The sequence below is a fragment of the Ursus maritimus genome, unplaced genomic scaffold (genome assembly GCF_017311325.1).
Source record: "Ursus maritimus isolate PB19 unplaced genomic scaffold, ASM1731132v1 scaffold_3, whole genome shotgun sequence".
Taxonomy (NCBI): domain Eukaryota; kingdom Metazoa; phylum Chordata; class Mammalia; order Carnivora; family Ursidae; genus Ursus; species Ursus maritimus.
In genome coordinates this window covers 23,841,513-23,857,383 of record NW_024425563.1, presented here as the reverse complement: position 1 = coordinate 23,857,383, position 15,871 = coordinate 23,841,513, and the positions used below count along the sequence as shown (strand labels likewise).

Here is a 15,871-nt window from a genome sequence, read left to right as displayed (position 1 = left end):
AACTTCTTAATAATTGACAGGAACATGGTGGTGATACTCGCTGGGATGAAATTACAAAGGTCATTCACCTCCACATCTCACATGCCTCTTTATCCCAAACAGTCTCTTTATTTTATGACTTTTCCATTGTTTGTTTAATTCCTACTTCTGTTTTTGGGTCTGTCCTCTGAGAAACTAGCCCAATGTTTCTGTAGGTATTTCTCTTAGGAAATTAAAAATAATCCCATTCATTTAGTCATTCAACAGTTATTCCACAAATATTTGAATGCCTCCAAGGAGCCAAGTACTGTTCAAGACACTGGGGATAACAGTAAGTGAACAACTTCTGTTATGATAATCTTACCTCTAGACAGCTAATTTTCTTTTTCTCCCCTTCTGTAGGTCCTCTCAGGCTGTGCCATCATTGTCAGAGGCCAGCCTCGTGGTGGGCCTCCTCCCGAGAGGCAGATCAACCTTAGCAACATTCGAGCTGGAAATCTTGCCCGCCGGGCGGCTGCAACTCAACCTGATGCAAAAGATACCCCGGATGAGGTAGGTGCTTCCAGAGGCTTCCCTGAGGCTGTGGACCCAGGTTACAGCCCAATCTCCTTGACTGATGCAAGTTTATAATTTTTTCCTGTATATTTTGAGTGTTATTTTTGTATCACAGGAATGATGACTCTGGACATACCTACCATGGCTTGCATAGGTTTACAACACATTCACCACCGTTAGCAGTAATCTCAGTCTCCAGCCCTTTTCTCCTACCTTTTCCCATATAGCTTGGAGCCTCTTCAGGTTTGTCCATGTTTTTCACTCCTCTGGGCCTAGTTTGGAATATTTCCTGGGTTGTGTCAGTCATTTGAGGTTGCCATTGGTTATGGCAGAGTTCTTTTATTAATTTATGTTTGAATTCTTCATGTTCAAAATTCAGAAGGATAGAGAGTGAAAAATCTAGTTCTCTCTAGGGACTACTGATGTTGTTAGTGTGTTGTATCTCCTTCCAGAGATACTTATCACCTGTCCAAGCAGACACTCTTCCTTTCATAAATGGTAGCATGCTACATGCTTCTGCTCTATTACAGATTCTTAATCTTGGATCCATGAACTCCTAAAGGCCTGAGCCCCCTGAAATTGTTTGCAAAGTTTTGTGTAAACATGCATTGTTAAAGGAGGGGGTTTTTAATTGGTTTCTCAAGGCTCAGTAGTCAAGAAGCATTGTGTTACGATGATTTGAGAGACTTCTGACCTTGCGTCCCAGCATCCCCTCCATTGCCCTGTTTCCCTACCTCTAACAGCCTGCCCACCTTGCTGTCTTTGTCGTCTGCCTTGGACTCCTTCAGTTCTTAAATCTCTTAGCAGTTGCTGTGAGTCCAAATTTGGCATGGTTTAGTCTTCTTGGCTCCCATACTTGGAAACCTCAGTTCTTGTCTCTTCTTAAGTAGTGCTCGGCTATCATCAAAAGTGAAATTTCTGGATTCTAATTATTTGTCCTTTCCCCAACTTGATGATAATTGGACAAGTTTGGTACCTCAGCTTTCCTGTGCTATTCCCTGACGTGGAAGTAAAGAAGAAAATGCAACTCATGGGGATCTTCTATTTAAGCACAACATGTAGTTTTTAAAAATCTATAATAAAGGGGCATTTTGTTTGAATTACAATAATGGAGTAATATTCTAGAAAATGGAGAAAAGTCCCCCATACTTCTGTCAGCAGAAATCCAGTTAAATTCTTGGGATGATGACAAAATAGGCCAAAGAAATTCTTTTTCACTGGTCCTCCATCAGTGACCACAAGCATTGGGAATGGGAATAGTGATAGTGTAGACATTGGGGTTTTTAGTAAGGATGAAACAAGATCATGTCAAGTGCTTAGCACATGTCTATAAAGTACTTGATAAATGTTACTTGTAATCGCTACTGCTATTTGTTAATTTCTGTTACTATAAATACTCCTAGTACCGTTAGACCAAGCCCTGAAGATAACTCTTTCACAGCACTTTTCAGATTTTGGGACCCAAGTTCTTTTCTTGACCAACATTTGGAACAGATCTTTTCCTTTCAGTTGTGTGTTGTGTAACAGCTCAAGTGCTCATGAGAGGAGAAGAGTTGACCCTGGCTGGCTAGGGCTGATTAAGTTCATTGCCCCAGAAGAAAGACACAATGTAGCCTCTAAGAAAGAAGGGTTGGGTTTTAATTTCCTGTTTTGTGGATGGAAATCTAGGGCAGAGGAACACAAGGCCAGTTGGAACTCGTTCTAAAATATTTTAAGTCTATCCTGTGTTACAGTACAGTAAAATCTGAGAATACTACGTGATCCGATCCCAGCCCTCATTCTAGTTTCATGTATTTGTACAGTGTGGTGCTTTTTTTTTTTTTCCTCTTCCAAGAGCAACTCTGTCTCATTACGTTTCTCCTGGTAACTCTTCAAAGGTCCCGGAGATGTGAAGTATTTGATGGCTACAGATTACACCCTTTCTCAACTACAGTCACTACTTCTCTGTCCTGATAATCCATTCTCTCTTTTCCCTGCTGTGATCTGGTTTTTTTTCCCCCTACCTCGCTTTTGAAGCTGCTTTGGCTCAAGTGACCAGTGACGCCGACTGGTAACCCAAATCAGAAGCCCGATTTCCTTTGCTCTTCCCTTCCCCTGTGACGTCCAGACCTTTATCAAGACCTAGAGAGTCTGCCTCCTTTAAGAGATCTCTTCTCCATCCTTGAAACTTCACTACTGCTCCTATTATTCTTTGTTCGACTCTGATGGTGTGCTAGGAATGCTGAAATAATGGTCCTTCTGCCTTCATTCTTCTCCCCTCTCCTCCTTTCTCCATAAGTTCCAGCTCTTTTTGAAACAAAATTGCATTTATTCCTTTGCTCAGTGTTATTCCCACATTCATTCTGTGTTTATATGTCTTTCTCTACTACATTGTAAGCTCTTTGAGGGGTGGGACCTTATCTCTCATCTCTGTTCTTCAGCCTAGTCAGTGCCTGACATGAAAGCTATACTGTGAATAAACATGTGAATAATGAGGGTAAAAAACCTAAGCATCTCCTTTTGGGGAATCAGTGGATTGTGGAATGTGGCATTACCCTTTCTCTCTGGCTTTCCTTTGTTTTGGAGCATGTTGTCTATCCTTTTTACATTCAGATGGAGTCAAGGATGGTAGTGCTTATTTGCTTGCCTTTGTATCACTGCCCCAAATATCATTTGGTTGCTTATTCTCTGCTTTCACTCATGATACCTTCTTTCAAAGAAGCTCAACTCTCTCCTAAGTCCTGTCGCAGTAAAAGCAGCTCCAGTGTATGTCCCCAGCCGTCACTGCCCTGTTCTAGGCTAATCCCCAGCGTTGCCTAGCTACTCTAGGCAGCCTAGATACTGCATTGATGGGCACCGTGGGAATTACATACTTATTTCCCACAGATTTACTGAGTTCGTGTTATGTGTGAAGCTCTATGTTGGTTTCATGAGAAATCCAGAAATGAATGTTATAGTCCTATATTCAGGGGAACGTTTGAGAATTAGGATGGTGGGGTGGTGAGGCAGAGAGGAATTGGTTACATACACATGGGGTGCAGTGGGTGGGGTGATTAGAAGAGGGGATAAGAAGTATTGAGCACTGGGCCATGGACAAAAGTAGCTAGCTTTAAGGATTTACATACACTGTTCAGTAGTGGAGGAGTCTACCTGGTTCAAAGAAAAGATTGGAATCAAAAAACTCATCTCCTTGTGGTAGACTTTAGACCTTGCTTGAGTCAGGGAGCAGAGTGCAAGCTGCTAGGTTGCCTGCTCTTAGCGTTCTAAAGGCAAGAGGTAATATTGAGTCTCAACTACTTAACGGCCATTTGCTTCTTAGATTGAGCTCTGGGACATCGTGAACAGACCACAGCTGTCCTTCCTATGAGGCCATTCTGGAGCTTATTCGATAAATGCTTGGGCAGCTTTCCTTATACTTGATACCTAGAGTTGTTCTGGGAGGCTGTGTTGGGATAGCCTTCTCCAGCAGTTAGCTGTCTGCTGGCTGTCCTCTGTATGGACACTTGGACCAAGATTTGTCCTGGAGTGCTCTCTTGGCCTTGTGAGGGGTGACGTGGGTCCTTCATTGCCTCTCTTCATAACTAAAATCCTGTGCAGTTTGTGAATTTGCCCAACTCTAGGTGGAACACAACTCGAGAAGGCTGGTTTAAAAAAAACAAGGTTACAGAAATTAGGTTATTTTTTCTTATAGGATTAGGTATATGTCCTTTCCAAGACCTCCAGTGTGGCTTGCTCTTATTGCCCAGTGACTTACCAGCTGTAAAATATGAGGTCCTAAGGGTGAAGAGAAGGGTGCCCCTTCAGCAAGTCATAAAAGCTTTTAGTAATTCTGTCTAGTTGGTAGAAACTGCAGGTTTCCCCATAGGTGCTGGATAGTTCCTTGTGAATTGACCCTTGATAAATGAGTTTTTACCAAACTCATTTAGGAGTACTTGTTTTGTCAGAGCTTTTGCAAGTGTTTAGGAAAACCATGTGTTATGGAATTTTAGATATTAGTGTGGTACTCAAAACTGAATCCTAAACATTGGATCTGTAGCTGAGGATGTTTTTAGAGTTAAGTGGATCACTAAGGTAATAAAAATGGAGGAGGCTGTTAGCTTGTTCAGTACAGTTTTGTGATGTGGTTGATAATTGGGCTCATTTTTCAATGACAAGACTCTCTGGTGACAGGTGGCTGTTTTCATTTTTAGGGAGTGGAGCAGGGGGTAGAAATGGGACATGAAAATATGATGAACTTTAAATGCCCATTGACTGATTGGCTCTTTTGCTCTTGGGTGCTTTGAAGAAAGAGCATTAGGTGAATGAGGATAAGCTTGTTTTTGTGTCTTTGAGAGTGCTTACGCAGGATCAGTTCTTCCTAGAAGCATTCCCAACTGATGTTATGTAACAGTGCTAGTTTTGTGAATACCGGTGCAACGGGTTGGTGGACTGCCATCTTTTGATTGGCTTCTGGTTTCTGAGAAGTCATATGGATGTTTTTCTTTTAAAAAAGCTTATTGGATAGCCCCACAGAATAATCTTAATGGTCTGAAAAGGTTAGCAGAGCCTTCTTTTCCAGGCCAGTGATGTACCGTTAGCCTTTCCTCTGTGTAGCCCGAGCTCTGTGTCTCTGGGCAATTGTCATAGACAATGCATGCATATTCTGTACATGCTTCCCTTTTGTACTTCACATTTTTTCTGCACATGAGTTCCTGCAGATCCTATATTCTTGAACTCTTACCCCCTCCTTCATTTCTGTTCTGAGGGAACTTGGGGGCATTGAGCTAGGTCTAGACTGTAAATTCAAGTGCAGGTGGCCTCTGACTGACAGAACTGTTTCAGAGGAGACACTGTCCCTTTGTACCATCCTAGAAGTGACGGGAGGGGGGGATCTGGAGATCACATGGAGACTTTGCATTCTGTGGACGTGTGGCTCACCCCTTGTGTCAGAGCCTTGGATGGGTGAGAGGGAGGAACCACAGCTGTCAAGAAGACTCCTTACCAGGGCCTGTTACTGGTGTCTTCCCTCGGATTCTGGGACCTGGGTCCCACTGGTGCAGCCTTGGACTAGAGCAGGAAAAGGAGACATTTTGGGGAGTAGTTCTTGCCCTTCTCAACTCTGCTGTTCTTAAAAAAGGTGGGGGAATTGATATAAGCAAGGCTCTTACTTGAGCAGGAGACTCATTGTGAGATAAGAGCACTAGAACCTTGCCTTTTACTCTTGACGGTGCCTAGAACTGGTTTCAGGCTAGTTTAATAATCAGTGAAAGCACTTTGTAAACTGGAAGGAGGCAAACAAATGGAGGTGGTAGTTACTTACGTTTTCCCTTTGACTAGGTGAGTTCCTGGAGCCTGACTTCCCCATTCAGGAGTGGGCTGATAAATGTAAAGCATTTAGAGTAGTGGCTGGCTCATGGCAGGTGTGATAAAATTATTGGCAGTTACTATTCATGAAGTAAACTATAGCTCTGAATAGAAAGTGATGGAGGAGAAAGTACTGCTGCCAGTATCAGGGCAACTATGAGACCTGTTTATAGGGCCTGTGCTAGTTAAACCAATTGCTGGATCCTCTTTTTTTTTTTTTTCTTTTTAAGATCTTATTTTTTTGAGAGAGCTGGAGCATGAGCAGGGGGAGGGGCAGAGGGAGAAGCAGACTGCTCGCTGAGTTGGGAGCCTGCTATGTGGGGCTCCATCCCAGGATCCCAGGATCATGATCTGAGCCGAAGGCAGACACTTAACTGACTGAGCCACCCAGGCGCCCCACTAGATCCTCCTTTTTTATGAGCCCCCTAAGAATGCAATCTATGTTGTGTACATTTCATTTTTATATTCCCCTCAGGGCTTAACATAGGGCCAGGGTATTGAAGGAATGAAGTTGCTTGAATGCTGATTGTGGTGGGGAACTCAAGTGACACATTTGTTTTGTCTTTCAGCCCTGGGCATTTCCTGCCCGAGAGTTCCTTCGGAAGAAGCTGATTGGGAAGGAAGTCTGTTTCACGATAGAAAACAAGACTCCCCAGGGGCGAGAGTATGGCATGATCTACCTTGGAAAAGGTGAGTTAGCAAGGAGAAAAGGACTGACTTCTCTCTGAGTCTAAAGTTTCTCCAAAGATCAGATTTTATCTGGTGGAAGGCCAGTGTGAGTTCTGGTGGAGGTAGTTCTAGGACAGTTGGCTGTAGGTGTAATTGGAAGTCCTTTCAGTACCAGAGCTCATGGTGCATAGGTGCTCCTGGTGCTCCCAATTCCTGCTCCTTGTTTACTCCTATGCCTGCTTTGCTGGCCTGGGTTAGGTGTGCGTAGTAGCCCCTAGCGTTCTTCCTTCTATTTAGACCATCAGCCTGTGGAACTCAGTGGCTCTCTGCTTCTAGGCCATAGTGCTAATTGAATTCCTATAGATTTCCTGTTGCATCTTCCATTTCCTTTATCTGTCTTTTGGCTTTTCTTCTCCTGGGGCTTTTTAGGAAAGGAAGAGTTGTTTAGGGCTTGTACATTTTTGCAAGCCACATGTTTTGGAATGGAATGGAAAGAACACAGGCTTTGGAGTTGTGTAGATGTGGGTTGGAATTCTGGCTTCTGTTACCAGGTACTCTTATTTAACTCTTAGCCTTTGTAAGTCCTAATTTTTTCATTTGTAAGCTATTGAGAGAGTTGAAAGAGATAGTGTATGTAAAGCACTTGGCTCTGGCACAGAGTATGTACTCAGTAATTGTGTGCGCGTGCGCACGTACGCCTATTATTCAGCTGGGCCAGGTGGCTCATGGGATATTGGGTGTTCTGATCTTTTTTGGATTAGGAGGAGGGAGAGCATACGATTGTGGAATGGAGTTTGAACAGAAATAGGACATTGAAAGGACTGGTAGGGTGTTCTCCATAAAGCAGCCATTTTGGGAGTTACTTTGGGAGCAGATTTTTTTTTTTTTAAATCTTGATTAAATTCTGTGATTCTTTGATAAAATAACCTTCCAACTAAGCTGTTTTAGATAATTTTTTGACCTGGGTAGTCCGTAAGCTGGAAGTAAGCAAGCAGCTAACAACATTCTGTAAGATTCTGATTTTAACTGTAGAGGTCTTAGGAAAGTGAGTTGGACGACTCCAGGATGACCCTGGAGATGACTCGTTTATTTACCCAGTAGAGAAACGCCCTTTTCAGCCTCCCAGACAGATGGCTATCTGCTTCTTGATTGAATGGGAAAATATAGAAATCTATAGAATCTCTTCAGAAAGAGAAACAAATTTGCCTTTTACGCAAAATTCAAAGAATATGATAGGAAATAAAACACTTAAGCATTATTGTTAGATGGCTTCTGGTTAGAAAGAATAGAACCGCATGGTCTTCAAAATGCAATCGTGTGAGGATTTTATCACCTAAAAAATTGCAATTCCATAACAGCTCGTCAGTCTTCTGTTACCCTGCCAGAGACCTCCCTGAAACTACAGAAGATGTCAAGCACAGATATCTCTATAAAGAGACCACCTCTGAGAGTTCTTTTAAGTAAACTTGGGCTTCAACTAAACTGGCCTAAGTATTTATTTTAAGGGAAGTTGACGTTTAAAGTTCTTTGTTGTTTTTAGAAAGTTCATTTTTAAAATTGAGCCAAATTATAAACTGGATATAATGTAGCATGATAATGTACTAGTGTTTAGACTAAAACCTGGTACATAGGAAGCGATCAATAAATACATACTGAAAGAATGTTTGGAATTATCTACACTGAAAGAATGTTTGGAATTATCTACATCTTTTAATTTTAAAGGTTTAAGTGCCTTGAAGTTTAATATTTTCACCCAGCTCTTTTAAGGAAATCTCCACACCAATTCTAATGAAAGGATACAGTGGCTTAGATAATCAGTATCCGTATGTTTATCTTGTTTCATGGCTACTCACTTTTTATGATGGAGAAGAATGGTAGAATTGGAGAATTTTTGGTTGACCTAGAACTTACTTAAAAAGAAATTTAAAACTTACTTAAAACTTATTTTTAAAAAAACTTACTTAAAAACTTATTTTTTAAAAAAAGTCTTCTGACTTTTAGAGAAAATACAGTTGTTGTCCGCTTGCTCAGAATACTATCCCAGTTGTGACTTTGTCAGTTTTATAATTTGATAAGTACTAAGCACGAATAAGATCCTTGGCCTACAAATTCCCCATTTCAGTATTCTGTCCACCACATTTTGTTGCAGGAGTTCAGCCCAGGGAAATATATTTTTCTCCCCTTTGAAGGAGCAGTCAGAACTCACTTTTTAGAAGTGGGGCAGCCAACAGCAATTTCAGAGTACCCTGTGCCAAGAAACTGAAAGCTATTTGGCATGCAGTTGATTGGCTCGTTTTGTGACCGCACACCTTGTTTGTACCCGGGCCTTGTTCTTTCTATTCCCTGACATCTTGGCACCTTATTGCTCAGGTTTTCATTTAATTGTTAAACCCTTCCTTTTGACTTTTTATTCTTTGGGATTCCTGTTGCTTTGAAACAATCAGTGTAATATTTGCTGATGTCGGATAGCTCTGTGTGTCTGTGTCTGGCCTCAACAAACAGCCCAGTGGAAAGGTTCTGGTGACCCATGCTGAGCCTCAGAACCCGAGAACTCGTTGTAAAGCTATCATTCATCTCGACTTTCCTTGGTAGGAAAAGAGGCTTTATAATTCACTTCTGTAGCAATTTGGGCAATGCTAATGGCAAGGCATTTAGGCTGGATTTGGGTGGTGTGTATATTGTTACTGCTTGCAGAAGTCAATATATAGTGTATTAAATACAAATCTTACAGAGTTTTGTTCTTTGCTGACGTTACCTATTAGCTAGACTCCTGTGTTTCAGTTTATCTGGGACCTTGTTCTCTGCCATATTAAAGATTTCCTTCACAGATGTCTTCCTTTATCGCTTTGTCTGACGAGCGGAGATTTAAGAGCATACAGAATCTGAACGCTTTTTCAATAGAATGGAAATGCAATTAATGTTTCAAGTGCCCAGGTAGAACCTAATCAGATTGGATTTTAAGTTTAACTTCATTTTTCTTGCCTGCTGCTATTGATAGATTTGAAATCTAGACACCAGCTCTGCCCCTGTCTCTGAGAGCAGGAGAAAGTCTTTGACAAACGGTGTAGCTTGTCTTGGTGTCCCTCTTGGAGCAGAGAATAGGGCATCCTGAGAGGAATTGGACTTTCTGTGTAAAACGTGATAGATAATCCTAAATGAATCTATCTGGTTGTACAGGTGTGGGGACTAATATTTTGTTTTTAATTCCTGGTGTGTGCTGGGCACTGTGCTAGATTTACAGACATTGTGGTTTAATTTTCACAAGAGCCCATGTGGCAGGTACACTTCCCATTTTATAGATGAATAAATTAGATACTGAGAGACCTTGTCTAAGCTATTAAGTGGCGGAATTTGTATTCCGCTCCAGGATTCTGCTCCTTAGGTCAGTGTTCTTTGTACTCTCTTGGGCTGCTGTATGTGTCTTGCTTTTCTTTCAGTCTCTGTAGTTCCCGAGATTGCCTTTGGCCTGGGAGATACACAAGAAAATTAGAAACAAAGTCCTAAAGAAGAAGATTTATAGACCTTTGGGTCTTCAAGACTAGACATTTTGGGAGAAGAGGTTTTCTGAAAAACCCAACACTATATTGCTGCCTTGTCCAATTCTCTGACAACATCATTCCCCTTGACAAGCTAAGGGTGATTGTAGTTCCATTTGCGCTCTGCTGCTATTGGAGACAGATTTGCATCTTGTGTTTAATTCCTTTTTTCCTCCTCAGATACCAATGGGGAAAATATTGCAGAGTCTCTGGTTGCAGAGGGCTTGGCCACCCGGAGAGAAGGCATGAGAGCTAATAAGTAAGTATTTATTACTCTTCTGACTGCCCCCCTCTTCTGACCCCCTCTGACTTCATTCTCCTCCACCATGAGAGCTGGGGTCATTCAAAAGACGTTGGGTAGTCAGCTCTACTGTGGCTTTGCTGCATTTTCTTTCCTGTCCCCTGGCATAGAGTGGGTAACTTCTGGTGCTCTCCTGGCTTTTAGGACATTTCCTGCCCCAGTGTGGATTATTCTGAGCCAGGAGGTTACTCAGGATTCAGTAGTGTCTTTTGACATGTATAACTCCTTTAAATAAAGAGTTTGAGACAAGGCACTTCCATTCTTTATGTTCACAAGAGCCAACAGGCTATGTCTTACGCAATAGATACTCATTTCCAGAGTATTTATCCATCCATCCCAAAAGATTTGTTGTGTACTGGGCTGTGTTCTGGGCACTGAGAATACAGCAGTGGACAGTTTCTGCTAACATTTTAATGGGGAGACAGACAAGAAACCAATAAACAAATAGATATACAATATGTCATGTGCAAGAAATAAGTGCAATGAAAAATAAAGTGGAGTGAGTAAATAGAATTCAAAGCAAAATCTGTTGCTTAGAATTTGGGGAAACTGACAAGGGCTCAATGGTTCTGTTTTAAAGTCAGGGAAAATTTTCTGTCTGTCCAAAGCCTTTTAAGCCTGTTTTGGTCTACGGATCTGTAGATGCCTAAGTAGTAGGTAAAAATGTATTTGTTTAGCTAATGGCAGTGTGAACGTAATGGGAAGAGTGTTATGTCAGCTTTATAGCACATGTATCATGTTCAAGTTCACCAGTGTTGGCTCACAGTAGGATGGATTGCAGCTGGCTTTAATTAACACTTTAGTCTCTGAAAAGTGATATGTTACATCAGTAATTTGGAGGCTAAAGATGCTGTTTAAATCATTAAGTCCTTGCTATATTATATGACTGTTGTTGGTGTACAAAAGACTAGGTAAATATTTGCATGAACTGTACCAGTGACGGGGATGAGCAAAGGCAAGAATGTACTTTTTGCATTCTTCCTGCCCTCATAGACTTTGAGGCCAACTCATTCACCCTATACTTCTGTAGGTCCTTTCTAACTGCAAAGAAACATTTGTTGGAGCCTCTAATTGGGGGGTGAGCATGTGGGAATTTAACTGAATAAAGACATTTGTCTTAGGTGGTGTTTTTAGAGGCTGAAGTTGTATCTTAAGGAGAATGGTTGGCATGATTATCGTTGCAGTATTTTTTAGGAATCCAGTTTGCAACCAGAATGAAAATTTTTAAAAAGCTCGTACCTCTATTGTACCATCTCAACAAAGAATCTCCTGGAGTCCCAGTCTTTTTTCTCTAAAGCTGTCTTGACTTCTCCTTTTCTCAGTTTCTGTGTTTGCTTCTGTCGCTTAAGCTACATTTTTTATTGAATTCTGGTTGCAGTCTTGGGTCCCCAGGAATGTGACTGTCTTCTTTGAGGAGAAGGGGGAAAGAATAGTACTGAAGACTTCTGGCTTGAGAAATTGTAGGTCAGGGATCCCTGTTCCGATATCCCTATTGCTCAAGGTGGGAGATTAAATTTATGCATATAGCCTTTGATGGGACCGGGTGTTGAGATTGTGGAAAGGCCTCGGAGTTCACTGTTCCCTTTAGCTCAGGGGTGTGTGGAGGGGGAGTGGGGGCCATTTCTAGTTTTGTTTTTTGGTCTGTCTTCTGGTTTTCTGGCTGTTCTCATATATATTTGGTTTCCTGCTTCATGAAGGAGGAGTCTTCCATTTTCAAAATGGAAGCTTTCAAACTGCTTTTGCCAGGCCGGTCTTATTGAATGTGCAAGTGGTTTTGGGGTGACATCTGTAATAACAGTATTTACTCTGTATTCCCCAGCCCTGTTGTATAGACAGTAGGGAGTAAGGGTGGTTCTTAGTCACTTTCCTTGTTCTGTGTCCTGCTGAGCTCTTCCTGGATTCCACTTCCTGAGTCTGGGATGGTTAAATGAAGCTGTAACCCCCAGAGAGGCTTCCCTCTGAGCCACCAGCTTGTTCTCTTGTAATCACTGACGGTGGCAGTACCGAGATGTGGGTTCTTTGCATCTTCTCATTAAATGCTCTTAGGATCAAATCTGTTGTTCGAGGGAGCAAGTCTGGAATCCGGAAATTACATTCATGGTAATTTTCTGGTTATAGGCTTGGGTCTGCAGCCATAGATCTGAAACACATGCTTTGGTTTCTTCAAGGGGAGCAGATGCTGAAGAAACCTAGAGTTCAAAGAAGAGCTTGATATTTTTTTTTTTTTCCTTTTCCCTGTTGTGAACTCATCACACGTGTTTCTTTTTCATGTCCCAGTCCTGAGCAGAACCGGCTCTCAGAATGTGAGGAACAAGCGAAGGCAGCTAAGAAAGGAATGTGGAGTGAGGGCAACGGTTCACATACCATCCGGGACCTCAAGTACACCATTGAGAACCCAAGGCACTTTGTGGACTCACACCATCAGAAACCTGTCAATGGTGAGGCTGGTGGGAAAAGACAGACATGATGCAGAGTGATTTCTGTTTGCTCTCCAGTTTCTCGAGGTTTATAAAAGCTATTTTATTTGGTATCCAAAGGAAATTGTTAAGAGTGCAACAACACTGGTATTTTGGAAGGTAACTTGAATCCAGTTCATGTAGGTTACGTCAGATGTATTTTGACAGAGGTTAATCCTTTGCTGGTGCAGGGTAGTAGATTGCTGGTAATTTTCCACATTGGGTGTCTTCCTGTTTCCTAAAAGCTGCTGCTTACGTATTGTCCCTGAAATTATATTCTGTATACATATTAAACACACACACACACACACACACACACACACACACTCTCATTCACATTGTAGTTCTTGGCTCAGTTGTGAGACCTTTTTAACTACAGACTGAGTAAAATAAAATTATTACCAAATCTGAATTATTACTTATTTTTTGTTGTGCACCTGGTACTCAAGTGGGGAGCAACCTAGCTTATGGATAACAAAGCTTAGGTATGAGCCATGAGATCCCAGAAAGTGGAGAAGACCTTGAAGTCAGTCTCATCTGTATTCCCGGGAATAGTTTGTAGAAGAGTCTGTTGTGTGGATACTCATGGTCTTCCAGTGTTTTGTCACTTCTCAGAGGGGGGCTTTCTGAGTGTTTTGGGGAGATGAACTGTGTTAAATGCAGTTTGATGGGGCATTGTTTATCCCTGGCACAACTTTTGCTAATGACTTAAGCTGTTTATTCTGTCACACAGCTATCATCGAGCATGTGCGGGACGGCAGTGTGGTCAGGGCCCTGCTCCTCCCAGATTACTACCTGGTTACGGTCATGCTGTCAGGGATCAAGGTCAGACCATACACTGGGCTGAGGGGTGGATATAGGGTTTGTGGAAGTGTTCAGTGACCCGTAGATTCTTCTACTCTGGGACTCTGGATTTACTGATTCTTCCTCGTGTTAACATTGACTAGAGTACTTTTACTGTAAACTTTGCGGTGGGACTTTTCTCATTAGATCAAATAAGATTTTTAAAAAGTTTTTTAAAGTACTTAGGGCCTGTTTTGAGTGGGCTGTGTGAAGAGGTGGTTGAGATGCAGAAAGCAAACTTCAGAGTTTCCCGTCTCTCCTGAGAATGGCATGTCTCATGTAAAATATCCATTTTGATTTAAAAAAAAAAAAAATCAGGGATTTGAAGCTAGGCACTGGTGACTCTTCTTGGCAGGGGTAATTTTCCAATGTAATTCAAAATTGCCCCATGGTAGCGACATGAGTTTTGTTTGCCTTCCCAAGAAGTCTGACAAGATGCTATTTCTAGTCCCTTTTACCAGTATGTTTTACAGAGGGGTTAGAAGGCCTGATTTGAGACCTTCCCTAGCTTAGCTTTGTGGTATTTGTGGCTTTGGATGGTTTGGTGTGGTGTGAGGAGTGCCTGGCACTCACAGTGAGGCTGCATTACCCACCTGCCTTACTTTCACTTTAGTGCCCAACTTTTCGACGGGAAGCAGATGGCAGTGAAACACCAGAGCCTTTTGCTGCAGAAGCCAAATTTTTCACCGAGTCTCGACTGCTTCAGAGAGATGTTCAGATCATTCTGGAGAGCTGCCACAACCAGAACATTCTGGGTACCATCCTTCATCCAGTGAGTGTGCCCACATAGACTGGGCTGTGTGGGGTTAGGGGTGCATTTGGTGTTTGGTGGGTTTTGGTTTGCCTCTCTTCTCTCTCTCTGTATTTAAGAACCATTAAAATATCTTGGCAGGTTTATCATCTGATTTTTGAGGCATTTTCTAGGGAGACATCAGTTAACTGAGAGAATTGGACAGATCTGTCCAACTTACTCACTTTTAGAAAATGAACCTCAACTTTTGAGTTTGTAAGGGGAAGAGGAACTCCTATTTCCTCAAGTGTTGGTCCTTGAGGTTGGGAATAGGCAAGTTGAGGGGCTGCCCCATAGATGAGCAGTGGCACTGAAATGTGTAGAATAAGATTGCCGAGGTTTGTATGTAGGTCTAGAGGCAGCTCTTTAAAGTATTGGTGGAACTAGGGGCGCCTGGGTGGCTCAGTCAGTTAGGTGTCTGGCTCTTGGTTTCTGTTCAGATCATGATTTCACGGGTCCTGAGATCAAGCCCCTCATTGGGCTTCCTGCTCAGTGGGAAGTCAGCTTGAGAGTCTCTCCTCTCCCTCTGCCCCTTCCCCTGCTCTCTCTCTCAAATAACTCTTTACTTACTTACTTTTTGAATTCTATCAACTATTTATGTATTTCTTTTTAATATTTTTTAAAATTTTAATTCAATTAATATATAATTCAAATAAATGTTTTTAAAAAATAAAGTATTGGTAGAACTATGATGAGGAAACCTTTTTATAGAAAAATTACTTTGTATACTCCAGGCCTTATCCAGTTACCTCCTAACTCTGCTTTTGAGCAGGAAATAGGTTCTTTATGTTCTTCCGCGTAGACTTTGGTAGGTAGGTTCCTCCTGGAAAGGTGGTGACGTTGTTTTGTACCACCCAAGTGCAAGTGAATTTTCATTATTGTAACCTATATCCTATCCGGTACAGAATAAACTGTTAGTTATTCTTTGGCTAGAGAATTCTTTCATGATGGTTGTTGTGGAAGGCTGGGAGGCTGGGTTTGGAATGTGCCAAGGTCATGTCTGTTTCTTCTGGAGGACTCGCTGTCTGCCTGTGCCCTACCAGATGGCTCTGTGTCACAGTAGAATGGGAATTGTAATTCACTGGGCAAAATGTAGCTGAAGTTATCCCCTTACTCAGCCCGTTCTTCAGCTTCCTCCTTATGAAAAGGGGAGTAAGTGCTGATCTTAGGGAAGGCAATGATAAGGTGTAATCTCTACTAAAGATTAACATCCTCCTCTGCCCACAAGAAGAGCTGTTGAAATGTCAATTCCATTCAATGCCACTAACATTTATCCTACTCCTGTTAAGTGAAAGTTACTATGCTGGATGTTGTGGGGATGGGAAGCCCAGACTCCTAGGAGTTGCTGCAGAGTGGTGGCTCCCATCTCAGAGCTGGTTTCTTAATGAGAGAGGTGGCTTTCCTCCTTCTTTTCCTTTTC

The 15,871-nt window shown here is 42.0% G+C and overlaps 1 protein-coding gene across 1 annotated transcript in view; it reads left to right on the top strand.

The window, feature by feature from the left end:
• SND1 (staphylococcal nuclease and tudor domain containing 1) overlaps positions 1 to 15,871 on the top strand; it is a 407,925-nt gene that overhangs the window by 29,306 nt on the left and 362,748 nt on the right. Inside the window, exons 2-7 of the mRNA XM_008705837.2 lie at positions 382 to 531; positions 6,426 to 6,546; positions 10,242 to 10,320; positions 12,640 to 12,800; positions 13,552 to 13,643; positions 14,275 to 14,433. Of these exons, the coding sequence (XP_008704059.2) occupies positions 382 to 531; positions 6,426 to 6,546; positions 10,242 to 10,320; positions 12,640 to 12,800; positions 13,552 to 13,643; positions 14,275 to 14,433 (762 nt within the window). The remainder of the gene's footprint in view (positions 1 to 381; positions 532 to 6,425; positions 6,547 to 10,241; positions 10,321 to 12,639; positions 12,801 to 13,551; positions 13,644 to 14,274; positions 14,434 to 15,871) is intronic.